The following is a 15,597-nucleotide window of genomic DNA, read 5'->3' as shown; positions in this document are numbered from 1 at the left end:
TACTGGGACAACTGATCCTTCCCACCTAAGTAGTAATAGTGATACTGTGATTGATTTGTATAATATCTATTTGGGTAAATTTCTTTTAAACTTTTAGCCCAGTATCATGAATTCCTTTTATGTTTCTTTTTATACTCTACCCACTTAAATACCCTGTTAATTTGTCTCCTTAGTCCACGTTTTAATGTTTGTATTTATGTGGACAAATGCCCAGTTCGGTGACTGGTTTTCACTAAAATGTGTTCTATTTTGTAGCATTTTAGAAAGAACAATTAGAGCAGCTGTGGAACAGCACCTTTTTGATCTGCAGAGCAGCATAGATCATGATCTTAAGAATTTACAACAGCAAAGTCTGGTGTGTAATAATGAAGCAGAAAGTATTAATTGTGATGGGGAAGGATCTAATAACCAGTAAGAAACTTTTATAACATTTTACTATTATTAACAGTTATAAAATTATTTTATGATCTTTTAAAAACCATAGTTTACTTACATAATGGGATCTCATCTTGGGAATTTCTCGGTGTGTGTGGAAAGTGACTTTGTATATAAATTGTATATGCTCACTTAACATTGAAAATCTAAATCTTCAATTAAGTTAGTAGACATTAAGTTCAATACTGCCAGATTTTCCTCCCTGAACACCAGATAAAGTAGTGAACTTACCTCACTATGCTGTATGAAAAATGTTAAAAAAGTTAGACCCATACTATTTGAAACAAATGGTCACACCAATGAGAGACATGAAATGATCTAGACAGCTGGGTGCAGGGACAGCAGATCGGCATCAGTCATAGTCATTGAGTGAAATGGTGAGCAGAATCATTTTTTGCAATTTACATTTTATCCCTTCACCAGCTACTACCCTGCTGCCCTCCCTCCATACTTTTTTGTTGTTTAGCTGTTAATAGTTGAATTTTGTATCAGTTAAAAAGTACCTCTGTGTGCTATGCGATTTGTGAGGTTATTTCACTCTTCATCTGACTTGTTACCTTTAAATGGATGAAAGGTCTCCTCTCCTTTCCTGTTATCTCAGCCCTGTACTTGAGGGATATAAAGGTGTCTTTCTTTGAGACCATAATACAATAATTTCATTGTTTTTATTTATCAGATTTTATTTGAAGGACATATGAGAAAGATGTACAAAAAAATGGGTAGAGTGATTTTTCTTTTGAAGAGTTTGATTTTTAAAAGGCCAAATATATATAGTACACTCTAGAATAGCTATTAAATATTAAATGAAACTGAAAAAGTTAATAGATATGAAAACTAGTGGTTACAATATGTTTATTTTAGAAATACCATATTGTACAACTGCAGGTTTGCTGTGTAGTCTGAATAGATGGCATCATTAGCCTGTGTACCTCCATGGCCCTGATTTGTGTTGCTTTGAATGCATGATTAGAACTAATAAAACTGGATTGATCTCGACTATTGGGCTGAATATAAAGGAAAAAAGCAGTATCTGAAAAAAAACCCCCAAAAACAGTAGTTAGAAGTTGGAAATAATGGGAAAGTGTTCCAAAGGATAAAATGAATATAAGTAGATTCCTTAGTGTTTGTCTTTATTCTGGCTAGAGATCCTGAAAACCTTTGCCCATGCTCAGACAATATTTTTATTTTTATTTCTGGGGAAGTAACTTATGTTCTGACTTTATTGGTAGTATCATCTTTGTAAATCAAAGCCTGCTGCAGGATTTTTGCATATTCTAAATTCTATAACATGAAAAATCTACAATAGGAAGCTATTCCTACAGTACTTGGTAAAGTGTTTGATATTATTGTGTCTAGTGCTAGGCTTATATTTTATTGGAACAGATCATTATGATTGAGAGTATACATTTTTAAGGAAAATTATTTTGGCACATAAATTATCTTTTCAGATTTGTTTTTGAAAATTATAAAAAAAATAGAAAAAAATTATCAAAGAGAATAACAAACAAGGTAATTTTCTTACAACATTCCCTTGAGAGACAAAAATAAACTTAGTGTGTAAGTTTGAGATCATTGGTATTTATTTATTTTAAAGGTATTACATAATCAACATTTGGCCTGATCTGATTTTTTAATCTTCATTACTAGGGTTGATATTGCTGATGATATTATTAATGCCAGTGAAAGTAACAGAGACTGTTCAGAACCTGTGGCTAGCACTAATTTAGACAATGAAGTTATGCAACAAGATTTTGTATTTGAGGATGAAGAAAATAATCAGGTAAGAAATGCACAGACTAAAAAATCTTTGTGTAGGTATGCTAAACATACAACTCTGATTGCTTTATGTGTTCCTTTGATACCAGAAACTGACACACATACTTGTCTTAATTATAAATCCCAAGAACATAACTCTCTCTGTAAAGATCTAGAACCATCATTGGGTAGAGAATTATATATAAAATATTTAAAAATAGTTTTCCTGGAAAGAAACATTAAAATGTTAGCTGAGGTGGTTGGTGATGTTATGGTTGAATTTTCTTACTTTTAATAGCTTTTTCTATTTCCCAATTTTTTTCTGAAGAATGTGAGATCTCTTCTTTTTTTTTTTTTTTTTTTACCTTTGAACCTTTTATTGGCCTCCTGCTCCTCAAAGGGTACTGTTTTGCTGCCTCAGTGCCTCAGAATTTTGGGGTCGTTGGCATGGGATCTTTTCATAAAGAAAACTGGTGAACATCATTTTAAAAGTAAATTGTTTTCATTGATGATAATTGGCATTGGTAACATTGTTTTTAAAATGGCAATAAATATACAAAGCAGTATCCTAAGACGTGTTTCAAAGTTTAGTTTTGATAACACTTTTTAAAATAAGATTTTTTTTTTTAAGATTTTATTTATTTATTCATGAGAGACACACACAGAGAGAGGCAGAGACACAGGCAGAGGGAGAAGCAGGCTCCATACAGGGAGCCCGACGTGGGACTCGATCCCAGGTCTCCAGAACCACACCCTGGGCTGAAGGCGGTGCTAAACCGCTGAGCCACCTGGGCTGCCCTAAAATAAGATTCTTAATGAATAAGGAGGTTTTCTTCAGCATGTTTTCATACTAAAGCATAAACTTTAGGTGTAGGTGTAATAAAGAATTCAGGATCTGTCAGCTGAGATTTGTATTCTGGCTTTGCCTCTTTTTTTTTTTTTTTTAATTTTTATTTATGATAGTCACACAGAGAGAGAGAGAGGCAGAGACATAGGCAGAGGGAGAAGCAGGCTCCATGCACCGGGAGCTCAACGTGGGATTCAATCCCGGGTCTCCAGGATCGCGCCCTGGGCCAAAGGCAGGCGCCAAACCGCTGTGCCACCCAGGGATCCCTGGCTTTGCCTCTTAATAGCACTGTGACTTTAGCCACATTACCCAACTTTCCTTATCTCCTCTTTGCTTTTCCATAGACAGGTGGGGAGTAATATTTATATTAGGGGATTGTTAGAGATATCCAGAGAAGTAGAAGTATACAGTTATTTTATAAGCTAGGAGACGTTTCACAGAAGTTAAGCTCACAGAAGTTAAGCTGTTCATGTTATTTTCACTGTACTTGTATATTAATGCTTTTACTTCTACTGATATGTTAGATCAATCCCTTTTCATCTATTCGTGGTTACTGCTTCTGTAGTTGTCTCCTTGCCCTTCTCTGGATTATCAGTTTCTGCCTATCTATTGGATCATTCCCACCAATATAAAATGTTATTTTCCCATGTTTAGGAAATAACTCTCTCTTGACTCTTCACCCCACTGTAGTTAAGCCCCTATGTTTTTGCTTCCCCCATAATAAAATAACTTGAATGTGTTGTCTCTTTAATTCTTCTCTTCCCACTCTGTCTTGAACCTCCTTCAGGTAACTTTTTGCCCCCATCATTCTTCTGAAACTGCTTTTGCAAGTTACCAATAATGTCTGTTGCATATTTTACTTGATATATGAGTACAGTTTAATTCAATTAATTACTCCCACTACCTTGATACCTTTTTTTCCTTGACTTTTAGGATCTCTCTCTCCTCTGGTTTTTTTCTACTTGACTGGCTGCTCTCTTTGTTGATTGCTTTTCATGTTCTGAACCTTTGAAATTTGGAATGGCTCAGTGCCCAGTTCTCAATATTGCTTATTTTCATTCACTCCCCCCATAATCTCATTTAGGCTAATGGTTTTTAAAATAGCATCTACTTGCTAAAGATTTCCAAATTTATATATCTAGGTGAGATCTTTCTCTTAAACTTAATTCCTGTGTCAAGTTGCTCTGCTTAACATTTCCACTTAAATATCTTATAAGCATTTTGAATTTTACAGGCACCAAACTGAATTTATAATCTTGTCCACATATCTGCTTTTCTCAAATCTCAATCTCAGTAAAGGAGAATTTCTTCCATATGCATCAGCCAGAAACCTTGAGTCATCCTTGGTTTCTTTCACTGCATATCTAGTCCTTTACAGAGAGGCCTTTTGGCTATACTTTCAAAGTTTATATGGAATCTGTTGCCAACATGTGGGTCCAAACCAATATTTCACCTAGATTAATAGATTGATATAATTTCCTGAATGATATCATCTCTGACTCCCTGTGGTCTTTTCTCAGCACAGCAGCCAGAGCGATTCTTTTCAAAGGAAAATTATATAATGTCACTTCTCTTCTCAGACTCTTCCAATGCCATATAGGAGTAGGCACTCAGAAACACTGACTGATGGACATCTTAGTATTAAGGTCCTGTATGGATTGCTGTTTTCCCAGGTGTTCCATGATTTGCTTCTTCCTTTGATCCTGCAGATGTTTTCTCACTTTTACCTTTTCAGTAAGGCTAAATCTCCTCATCACTCTGTTTTAGTATTAGGGGGTCTTCCCATTGACCCACTCCCATCTAGTCCTGGAGTTTCCTGTCCTTCTCCTCCTTGCACTTGGTAGTGTTATTACTGTTGTACATATCTTTTAAATTATTAGTTCATTGTCTTTCTGCCACTATTAGACTGTAAAACCCTAAGCCTTTATGAGGGTTGAGATTTTTACCTGTTTTGTTCATTATTGCATCCCCATTATCTAGAACACATAGGTATTCATTAAGTACTTGTGGAATATGTGACCAAACAAATGGAGAACATCTGGCTCTTAGAACAACTAAGTAAATTTGTTCTTGTTCTCTTCTCTTTTGTCTTTTAAGTAGGCTCCACACCTAATGTTTGGTTTGAGCTCTAAACCCTATGGTCAGGAGTCATGCTCTCCAGCTGAGCCAGCCAGGCACCCCCTAAGTAAATGTGTTGAATGAAAGTAGTGTATCGATTACTTTGATAAGAATGCAAGAATTTTTTTTTTCCAAAAACTTGGTTTTTTAGAGCAGCTGTAGGTTTACAACAAAATTGAGAGGGAGGGTACAAGTAATTTCCCATATGCTCCCTGCTGCAACACATGCACAGCCTCCTGCATTATCACTATCACTCACCTGAATGGTACATATTTTACCAAGGATGAACCTACACTGACACATTGTAAACACTCAAAGTCTAGTTTACCTAAAAGTTTATTCTTGGTGTTGTATATTTCCTGGATTTGAACAAATGTATGACAGGTATTCATTATAATATCATACTCTGGTTTTTAAACTGTCCTAAAAATCCCCTGTACTCTGTTCTTCTCTCCCACCACCCTGATTTTTTTGTTGTCTACATAGTTTTGCCTTTTCCAGAATGTCATATAGTTGGAATTATATAGTATTTGGTTTTTTCATATTGACTTCTTTTACTTAAGTCATATGCATTTAAGGTTTCTTCATGTTTTCTTCATGGCTTGATAGCTTATTTCTTCTTAATGTTGAATCATAATCCATTGTTTCAGTGTACCACAGCTTTTCTATCCATTCACCTACTGAAGGACATCTTGGTTGCTTCAAGTTTTGTGATTATGAATAATACTGGTACAAAAATCTGTTTCTTTGTGTAGACATAAGTTCTTAACTCCTTGGGTAAATACTAAAGCAGTATGATTGATAGATCATATGGTACAAGTTTTATAAGAATCCCACAACTGTTTTCCAAAATGGCCGTACCATTTTTATATAATATCAGTAATGTATGCATATTCCTGTTGCTCCACAACCTCACCAGTATTTGCTGTTACTGGTGTTCCAGATTTTGGCCATTCTAATAAGTGTGTGTAGTGGTATTTCATTGTTTTAATTTGCAGTTCCTTAATGATATACCATGTTGAGCATCTTTTCATATGCCTGTTTTCCATCTATATCTTCAGTGACTTCAGGCCTTCTGCCCATTTTTTTTTTTTTAATTTATTTATGAGTGAGAGAGAGGCAGAGACATAGGCAGAGGGATAAGCAGGCTCCATGCAGGAGCCCAGTCTGAGCCCAGTTGATCCCAGAACTCTGGGATCACACCCTGAGCCAAAGGCAGACGCTCAACCACTGAGCCACCCAGGCGACCCTGCCCATATATATATATTTTTTTTAATCTCTCAAACTCCAAGCTCATTTTTTAATTGGGTTGTTTTCTGTTGAGTTTTAGGAGTTCTTTGCATTTTTTGAGTAGCGGTCATATGATAAAAGAGGTTGTTTTTTAGATGTCACATGTAAGATCATGTGACATCTGTCTTTCTGTCTGACTTCTTTCACTTAGTGTAATGCACTGATGGTCCATCCATGTTGTGACCAATGGCAGGATTTGCTTCTCTTTTTATGGCAGAATAATACTCCGTTGTATAAGTATGTGCACTACATTTTCTTTATTCATTCATCCATTGATGGACTCTTAGGTTGTTAACACATTTTGACTCTTGTAAATAATTCTGCAGTGAAAGTGGCTGTGCAGTTATCTTTTTGAAGCAGTGTTTTTGTTTAAGTGTTTGGATAAGTGCCCTGAATTGGAATTGCTGATAATCATATGTTCTGGTTTTAATTTTTTGAGGAATATCTAGACTTCTTTCCATAGTAGCTGGACCAGTTTACATTCCTACCAACAATATATTGTGGTTCACATCTTTGCCAGCACTTGTTATTTCTAGTCTTTTTGATAATAGCCATTCTGACAGGTGTGAGTTGCTATCTAATTGTGGTTTTGATTTGCATTTCTCTGATGATTAGTGATGTTGAGCATGTTTTCATGTACCTTTTGACATTTTATATGCCTTTGGAAAAATTTCTCTTCCAATCCTCTGCCCATTTTTAAATCCTGTTGTTTTTTCCTATCGAATTATAGGAGCTCTTTTATCCATTTTGGATATTAACTCATTGTCAGATATATTGTGGGTTTGTTTTGAGAGCGTGAGTACATGTACTTGATCTGGGGGTGGGGCATAGGGGGAGAGAGAATTGCAAGCACATTCTATGCCCAGCGTAGAGCCTGATGTGGGGCTCAGTCTCACAATCCAAAGATTGTGAGCTGAAATCAAGTTGGACACTTAACTGACCGAGCCACTCAAGCACCTCTGTCAGCTATATTGTTTGGTAATATTTTCTCCGTTTAGTTGCCTTTTCATTTTGTTGATGATTTCCTTTACTGTAGTGACTTACATACACCTTAATCAGTAGAAGAAATTGGCTTAGAAGTATACTTTATATACTGTGTAGTAAGGTTTACTAAGCAAATTAAATGTGTAGAATGGAGTGGGGATATTTAGCTTACTTAAAAGAAAGTACCTTAGCATGCTTGGAATATTGGGTGGGTGGAGATGGGGAGATGCAGAACTAAATATTGTGAAATCATCAGTAATGGATGGATAAGGACTGGGGGGAAGCCAGAAAAATTACTAGAAATGCCCATTAGGCTTTAATTAGCTCCTGGAATTGAGCCCCAACAGCCCCTAAACATTGGCATTACAATTATGCTGCAGCTGCTGCTCTCAAGAGTACTGCCTCCACCACCACCACCACCACCACCACCACCACCACCACCACCACCACCACCAAAGCTCTTTAGCTTACCTTAACGGAGACTAGAGCACCTTAGACTTCCTTTTGAGGACTGATGGTTTGGGGGAAGAGAGGGGTAGGAGGAGGAGGTATGGGCTTGTTTACCGGCTAATGTTTTAGAGAAAACAAGTTATTTCTACCCATCTACAAAGGAATGAATGTTTTATGTAGAGTGAATTCTGAGGAAGTAAAATTCCTTTAAGTGATAAAACTCAAAGTTTTAGTTCTCAAAAAAGTATTGTTTATTTTCATCTGTTAAATTGAAGTCTGGACATACTTTAACCTGACCTTAATACCTCTTTTTTTTTTTTTTTTTTTTTTGTCCTGGGGCATAATGTAGAAGATAACTCTGCACCTTACTCTGAATTCCATCTGCCTTCTTCACTGTTAGTGTATCAGTTTTTGTCTTCTGTTATTGTGTCGGGCTTCGCTCTCCCTCTATTCACCTCCAACTCATGTGTGTGTGTGCTCACGCTCTCTCTCTAATAAATAAAATCTTAAAAATAATTATGTTGTCTAAATCTGGCTAGAAAGTATTATAGCAGTCTTTATATTTGTTTCCGTTATTTCATAGTATAATGAATTGTAGGTTAAATAGAGTTGGAGATATGATTGTATGTTTTTATAGTAGAACTTTGTGGGCAGCCCAGGTGGCTCAGCGGTTTAGCGCTGCCTTCAGCCTGGGGCCTGATCCTGGAGTCCTGGGATCAAATTCCGCGTCGGGCTCCCCACATGGAGCCTGCTTCTCCTTCTGCCTGTGTCTCTGTCTCTCTCTGTCTCTCTCTCTCTGTCTCTCTCTCTCTCTCTGTGTCTCTCATGAATAAATAAAATTTAAAAAAAACCTTGTTTTTCTTCTAAGCTATTTCTTTTGATTCACAGTAACTGTGAGATAGGCAAATAAATGATTATTCTCATATTTGTGATGAGAAAAGTAGAGCTGGGACTTGAACTTGGTTCTTTGAGTAAAACATCAAGGCTTATTTTAAATATTGTGTCTAGTAATGATTATTTCATGGGCCCAAATTTGAAAAAGTAAAGTTATATCCTAGACAGAAAGGTTGATGAAGTCTGATATGGAGATCAGTGATTCTCAAAGTTTGAGTCTCAGGATTTCTTGATACTCTTAAAAGGGTTGAGTATCCCAGAAGGGTTTTGTTTACATAGGTGTATCAGTATTTACCACATTAGAAAATAAAATTTAAAAATTAGAAAGTGTTTATTAAATTCATTCAAGGTACCATAAATACTATTGCTTTTTTTAACTTAATAAAAATAAAAAGCTATATAAAACTTTGTTTTTAAATAAAACATCTTCTAGAGCAGCCTGGGTGGCTCAGCAGTTTAGTACCGCCTTCAGCCCAGGACGTGATCCTGGAGACCCCTGCTTCTCCCTCTGCCTGTGTCTCTCTCTCTCTCTCTCTCTCTGGGACTCAGTCCCGGGTCTCCAGGATCACACCCTGGGCTGAAGACAGTGCTAAACTGCTGAGCCACCAGGGCTGCCCAATTACTCTCTTTAAAAAGAGATGCCAACACCTATAGACTACTATGAAGAATTTGACTAACTTGTGATCTAATACCATAATTTAGATGGGAAACTTCTCTCATATGTGAATATTGGGAGCTCCATTAATACAGTGGTGGTGTTCTTTTTTGTCAGTCTATAGGTATACTCTTAGAGCCATGCAGTGACCACGGTGATAGTGAAGATGGCTGCCTTGAGGGGTAAGCATTTTCTCTCATTACTAATTAATCATTTTGAGAATTAGAGCACTTTACAGATTTGGGGGTGAGATTTTTAGATGAATCTGTCATAACATATATTTTTGATAACCTAAAAAACCAACTTCTTGTTTTAGTAGTAAATATAAAGTATATTCATAAATACTCAGGGGAGCCACAGGTTCAGACAGACATTAGTTATAACTTGGAAAATGTTCAGAGGGAGGAAAACTGAGCCTTCTTGGAGACACTCAAAATTTTTCACTTGATTTGTAGCACAATTGGGAGTTTGTTGATATTAATATACCATTCAGTGAGTTAATTCATAGTCTTAGAACTATGATAACTAACTGAAGGATTATAGCATATTTGCTTTACCACATTTGTATAGGATATTTTTGTTCCCTTTCCAGCTCCACCTTGGTTTATCCCAGCATAGTCTTACATAGTTTGTGCTTGTTTACTTCCTTGGCCAGGAAAAATGGGAGGGAGATACTAAGGCAATGAGTATTTCAGCCATATGTAGTCTCCATAGATACTCAACAGATACAGTCCTTTGAACAGAAGCTTTCTAGAATGTTTTCAGTCACTGAATGGGTTTTGGATCTTGTTACCCTTTTTCTGATTCTTTGAACATTGCCAGTTACTATAACTTTCTTAGGAAGGATGATTGATATTCAGAAAACAGATCTGTAATAAATGCAGACTAGATTATAAATACTAAGGATTCTCAAATATTACTGATTTGATGATAGCTTGTTGGCAAAGGTAAACTTGTGTTAATGCCATTGTCTCTCTTAATTGTGAGTAGGAAACCTGTTTTCTGAGGGTAAGTAAATTCTTTGGAGCCATGTCTCTGGAGTGTCTCCATACTCTGAAGGTCCACAGATTTCCTGCTTACAGCAGTTCCTTGTGCTTCCTTTCAGGAGGCAGGAATGATCCTCTTCCAGCCCAGGGAGTATTGGAGCTATGGGCTGAAGATATAAGATTAACAGGCATCCCCAGAATGATGACATCTGGATTTGGTAGAACAATAAGGATCCATTTAGTGAGGACTCAATCTTTTTGGAAAAGCTCTTTCCTCTTCAACTTGTGTATAGGTTAGCAAACTTGTTTTTAGATCCAAAGAGTTCCTTGGTTAGTTGGATTACATTTTGCATGCCTAACACTCATGTTTCTCAAATTTAGGTGATTGGGTCTTTTGTAGTCGTAAGGTAGAATGTAGTTCATTCCACCGTTTGCTCCCACTCTAAGCAAGGGAAGGCCTTTGAGCTTGCCAGAGAATTTAATTTAGTTCATTTCTTATGCTCAGCAAGAATAAGGTAATTATGCATATGATGAGATGATTTGCCATAGTTAGGTCAAGACATGTCTTCTTGGTACACACTGGGAGAGAAACCACATCTGTGTATCATTGTAAATTGCCACCATATCTTTGGGGAGAAGAACTTTCCCACTGTATTAGTTATATTGCCAACCTACTGTGATACTAGATGCTCTGTGGATTGTTGGTCAAATAGGTAGAGATCATTTGTGACAGCTTGCTCTACTACTTGTTCTAAATAGGGGTTCATTTTTATGGGGGAGAATATGGGGTGAATTGAAATTTTAAAAAGATTCCTTTTTATATGTTACCATTATGTTTTGAGGAAGGAGAAGTTTAGAAGTAGAAATCTTGTTTTGATTGTGATAGAAAACAATCAGATTTAAAATACAGGACCATAAAAAAATATAAAGAACCATCGCTATACCTTTACAAAAAAGTCTTTAAGAGAAAGAAGTCCCAGAGTGGGGGATAATAAAGCTCTGGTTAAAGCTAATATTTACTTTACAAAATCTTTCCATTATTTAGTCAACCCCGTTTGGTTTCTATTTATTGTGGATTTTAATTTTACTCTTAAATGTTTTTCTTTTGGGGGGTGGTTGTGTGGGGGAGGGTGGTGAATGTTACTTAATTTTTCTAAACTTGAAGTAATTCTGTGGATCTTTTCAGTAGTGTGTGATTTTCAGATATAGGGCTCCAAAGAATGGGCATATGTTCAGTTGTCATTTTCTTCTCTCACATTATAAATGCTGACTATATGGGGAAGAGAGGAATCTAGGTAAGAAATGTGCAATGATAGTAACCTACTTATTCCTAAAAGACTAATAACTGTACTTGTATTTTTAGGGAATGTGTGTCATTTGACAGTGATACATTGTCACACTTGATTCTGGTAAGAATTATTTTTTTCTTGTGATTCTTACAAATTTGACTAGGTTTAACCTACCAATTATTATATCTGGCCTTCAACTCTTAGGTTGAATAGGTTAAAGGAGATGTAAATACAGATTCTCTTACCAGGTATTTTACATTTAAGCAGCGACTTAATTAGTCACTTTTGATTATAAGTAACTTGGTTATAAAAACATTTTCTTGGGTGCCTGGGTGGTTCACTTGGTTAGTGCCTGCCTTTGGCTCAGGTCATGATCTTAGGGTCCTGGGATCAAGCCCCACATAGGGCTACCTACTCAGTGGGAAGCCTTCTACCTTTCCCCATGTCCCCCCTTTGTGCTTGCTTGCTCTCTTTCTAATAAATAGAAATCTTAAAAAATATATTAAAATTTTTTTTCCCTGAATTTGGGATCCAGACTTTGTCTTCCAGCACTACATATTATAAAATTGCAAATATGTATTTGAAAATAATTTCGATGGTGGGAGTGGGACAGCTGAGTATAGATAGGCACAATAATACACTAATGGAGACCATACAAGGATATATGCTGCTTGTTTTTAAGCTGATTGAGAAAAGCTTTGTGGTTATGAAATGTATTCTTTATTTTAAAATACAGGATTCTAGTAGCAAGATATGTGATTTGAATGCCAACACTGAATCAGAAGTACCAGGAGGTCAAAGTGTTGGTGTTCAAGGGGAAGCAGCATGTGGAACCCAAATTCCACATTTAGATCTGAAGAATGTTTCTGATGGTGATAAATGGGAAGGTAATTTTAGCCACACGTTATTTTCCTGATACTCTTATTTGTAACTGAAATTACCTAAAGCAATAATGAGACTACTGTTCTTTTCTGGACAGCCTTATTCATTTTGACTTTCAGTTCTTTCTTTCATATAAGAAGAGTGAGTGTTGTTACTCAGATGCACTAACGAGATTGTAGGGTGACTATCTCATATATACTAGAAGTTCTTATCTGATCCGTTAGCTTTGAAGATGAAGTTAGAAGTAAAAAAATAAAATCTCCAGGATAGGCTTTTGTTAATTGTTAAACCGGTGCTGTCTCCCAGTCTTTGAAAATTTCATATGTTAGGGCTTAGAGATTTCACTTTAAACAGGGGGCTTATATGTAGCTATCTTTCCTTTATGATCATCAGGAATACTTTTTTTTTAATGTTCTTTAAAGGCATTTCTAAGCAAATATACCATATCCCTGCACCTGTGTATTAGCATGGATACAGAGTCCTAACAGTTTTTACATAAAGAGAAAAGTTTAAAAAGCACGCCACATGTGTATGTGTTTGTCAGAACTCAGTAAATGTGTAAAGACTCGGATTTCGTTGTATATAAGTTTTTCTTTTTTTAATCAAAAGTTGCAAAACCTAAATAAATATTGAACTCCAGTGAATGATTTGCATGCTGAAATGTTTATGAGGAATGTATCATTACTTGCAGTTAACTTTGAAATCCATGAAAAAAATAAGTTGATGGGATGGATAAATGTTAAAAAGCAAGTATAGTAAAATGTTAATGGTAGTATCTAGGTGATTGATGTTTGAATGTTCAGTGTAAAATTTTTTCAAGTTTATGGTATATTTATAAACTTTGAAATAAAATGTTGGGGTGGGAGAGTGGAAGCCAGCAACAAACTTGAATTTAGGAGTCCTGGATCATACACCTTCCTAGGTAAAGAGTTTTTGAGACACTCAGGAATCTTCAAGTTACTTATTTATTCACTTGAAGTCCCCTTGGTTATGTCACATTTGGTAAGTTAGCTGATGACATAGAGTAGCCATAACAAGAATTGCAGTGCTAATACTACGGGCTCGTTTTGCCACCTCAAGTCTACTCATTTGATCACAACTCAATTTTATTTATTTATTTTTTAAGGTATAGCTAATTTTTTAAAGCCCCAACCAAGTCATCGTCTGTGCCAATCTTTACTGCTGTCTCTCCACCCCCTTCCTTTTTTTTTTTTTCCTTTTTTGTATTAGATGTTTGGCATGCCAAGTGGCATATTATGTGTCTTAACTTAGACTAAATCAGGAAGTTGTCTTTCATTTGCTTTGTTCTGGGTCATTAGGATGTTTGGAATTTATGAAGATGCTCCCCAGAATTAGGGGATATGTTAGCATCCTGGTGGCAGTACAGATCAACCGTCCCTTTCATTTATTTACCCTGGCATAGTCCCTGAAAAGAAGTGGTGGTCAACAGAGCATCCTTGGAGCCAGCCGTAGTAGGAAAGCAGTCTCTGAAAGATGAGGCTGGGATTCTGACAGAGGGCGGATGCTTCACCCTTTTTGGAGAATGTAGATAAATAGCCTTTCATAATCTGTGGCCTGGGCCAAATTGATCTTAAGTTTTAAGCACAGAAGAGCACTTGTTTTCCATGGTCTGAGGAGATAGATTTTTCTGTATTCAGCTTCAGCTTTCTGGAGGCTTACCTAAAGAGAACTTAATGCCGGGCTCACTGTTTGCCTGTCAGAATCCACCTCTTGCAGCTTGTGGTACAGAAAGAAACTAACTATAGACTTCTAATTTTCAGTGCCTCAACTGCCCTGTTAGAAACCTGGCTCAACAGCTGTGACAAATCCATGTAGGCCGCCTGCAGGTTTTTACAGGAATAGGGGTCAATGACTTTCAGAGAGCCAGTGGCAATAGACATTTGGGTGAACTTCTCTGCCATGAACCCTGCATGTGCTTGGAAGAATGCCTGTTAGCAGACCATTTTGTTCCTTCCAACTTTGCTACCAACACAAAGATTGATTTTCTGTATCTAGGAATTAGGATGCTCTAATGAAAGTCTTCCTTAAGAGACCAAGTTAATTTTAGACACTAGGTACTTTGGAATCAGAGACCTACCTTGTTTAATAGAGAACTGGGGTCTCCACATAGAAGCCCACCTTACTCTTCCTTAGTATGTGGGTTTTGTTTTTTGTATTGCTCAAAGGATAGTCAACAGAATGCAGTTGGCAAGCAGGTAGTGCACGTCTACCCACCGGTTTGAATTTGTAGCAGCCAATCAAAAGGTTTTGGCTTTTAATGGAAGTGGGCAATATCTTTCCTTCAGATTCTCTCCTGCTAAAACTCTTGAATGAAATACAAGTGGTGTCTTTTCAAAGAGCAAACTAAGGGAGATATTTTTCTGTCAAATCGATTAAACTAAAAAGCTTCAAACAGTACTTGGTGTTAAAGAGTTTCCATTTCTTCAGTTTTATGTTTGAGTTTTAATAAAACAGCACTACTTTGATTTTTTTGCCTTGCTTGCTGAAATGGAAATGTATGTTTGTGTTTGTTTTTAAAGTTTGGTTAGTAGTAATTTCTTTGAATAAAGTTTTTGAGCAGAATGCCTAACTGGTTTTAGGGAAATGTTTTTGGTATCTTTGGCTTTGTGTTAGTTATGTGTATGGTTTGTTCTGACTGTGCTGTGTGTTCACTTTAGTATTTTTTGCCATTTTTTCCATTTTATTAGCGTCATGCCCTATCACTTTTCCCCTCATTGATTTCAAAACAATGCATCTGCAGAGAGATGGGGAGGGTAAGTATGGTTCACCATAGTTTAGTTTTTTTGCCTTTTTATGGTTCACTTTGTTTGCCTTTTTATGAGCCCTTCTCCTGCTGTCCACATATATTAGGAAAACTGTTCTGGGTTAAAAATGATACCCAGAAAAATTCATTTTTGTTACTTCCCTCTTAAAACAGGTGATTTCTCATAAAATGTTTATTACAAGTTATTTGCTGGGAAGCAGGTACAAGGGTTGCTTTGAAAATCACTT

The 15,597-nt window shown here is 36.4% G+C and overlaps 1 protein-coding gene across 16 annotated transcripts in view; it reads left to right on the top strand.

The window, feature by feature from the left end:
- FAM13B (family with sequence similarity 13 member B) overlaps window positions 1–15,597 on the top strand; it is an 86,537-nt gene that overhangs the window by 52,836 nt on the left and 18,104 nt on the right. For 9 of the 16 annotated variants that reach the window (XM_038552250.1, XM_038552252.1, XM_038552251.1 and 6 more), the window contains 6 exons: window positions 256–411; window positions 2,083–2,215; window positions 9,546–9,610; window positions 11,778–11,823; window positions 12,440–12,590; window positions 15,294–15,359. In XM_038552250.1, coding sequence (XP_038408178.1) covers window positions 256–411; window positions 2,083–2,215; window positions 9,546–9,610; window positions 11,778–11,823; window positions 12,440–12,590; window positions 15,294–15,359 — 617 coding nt within the window. The remainder of the gene's footprint in view (window positions 1–255; window positions 412–2,082; window positions 2,216–9,545; window positions 9,611–11,777; window positions 11,824–12,439; window positions 12,591–15,293; window positions 15,360–15,597) is intronic. The other 7 variants (XM_038552259.1, XM_038552263.1, XM_038552255.1 and 4 more) reach the window with 3 other exon arrangements.

This window comes from Canis lupus, chromosome 11 (genome assembly GCF_011100685.1).
Source record: "Canis lupus familiaris isolate Mischka breed German Shepherd chromosome 11, alternate assembly UU_Cfam_GSD_1.0, whole genome shotgun sequence".
NCBI classification, from domain to species: Eukaryota; Metazoa; Chordata; class Mammalia; order Carnivora; family Canidae; genus Canis; species Canis lupus.
Note: the sequence above shows the minus strand (reverse complement) of the source record. Positions and strands in the feature narration are given on the sequence as shown.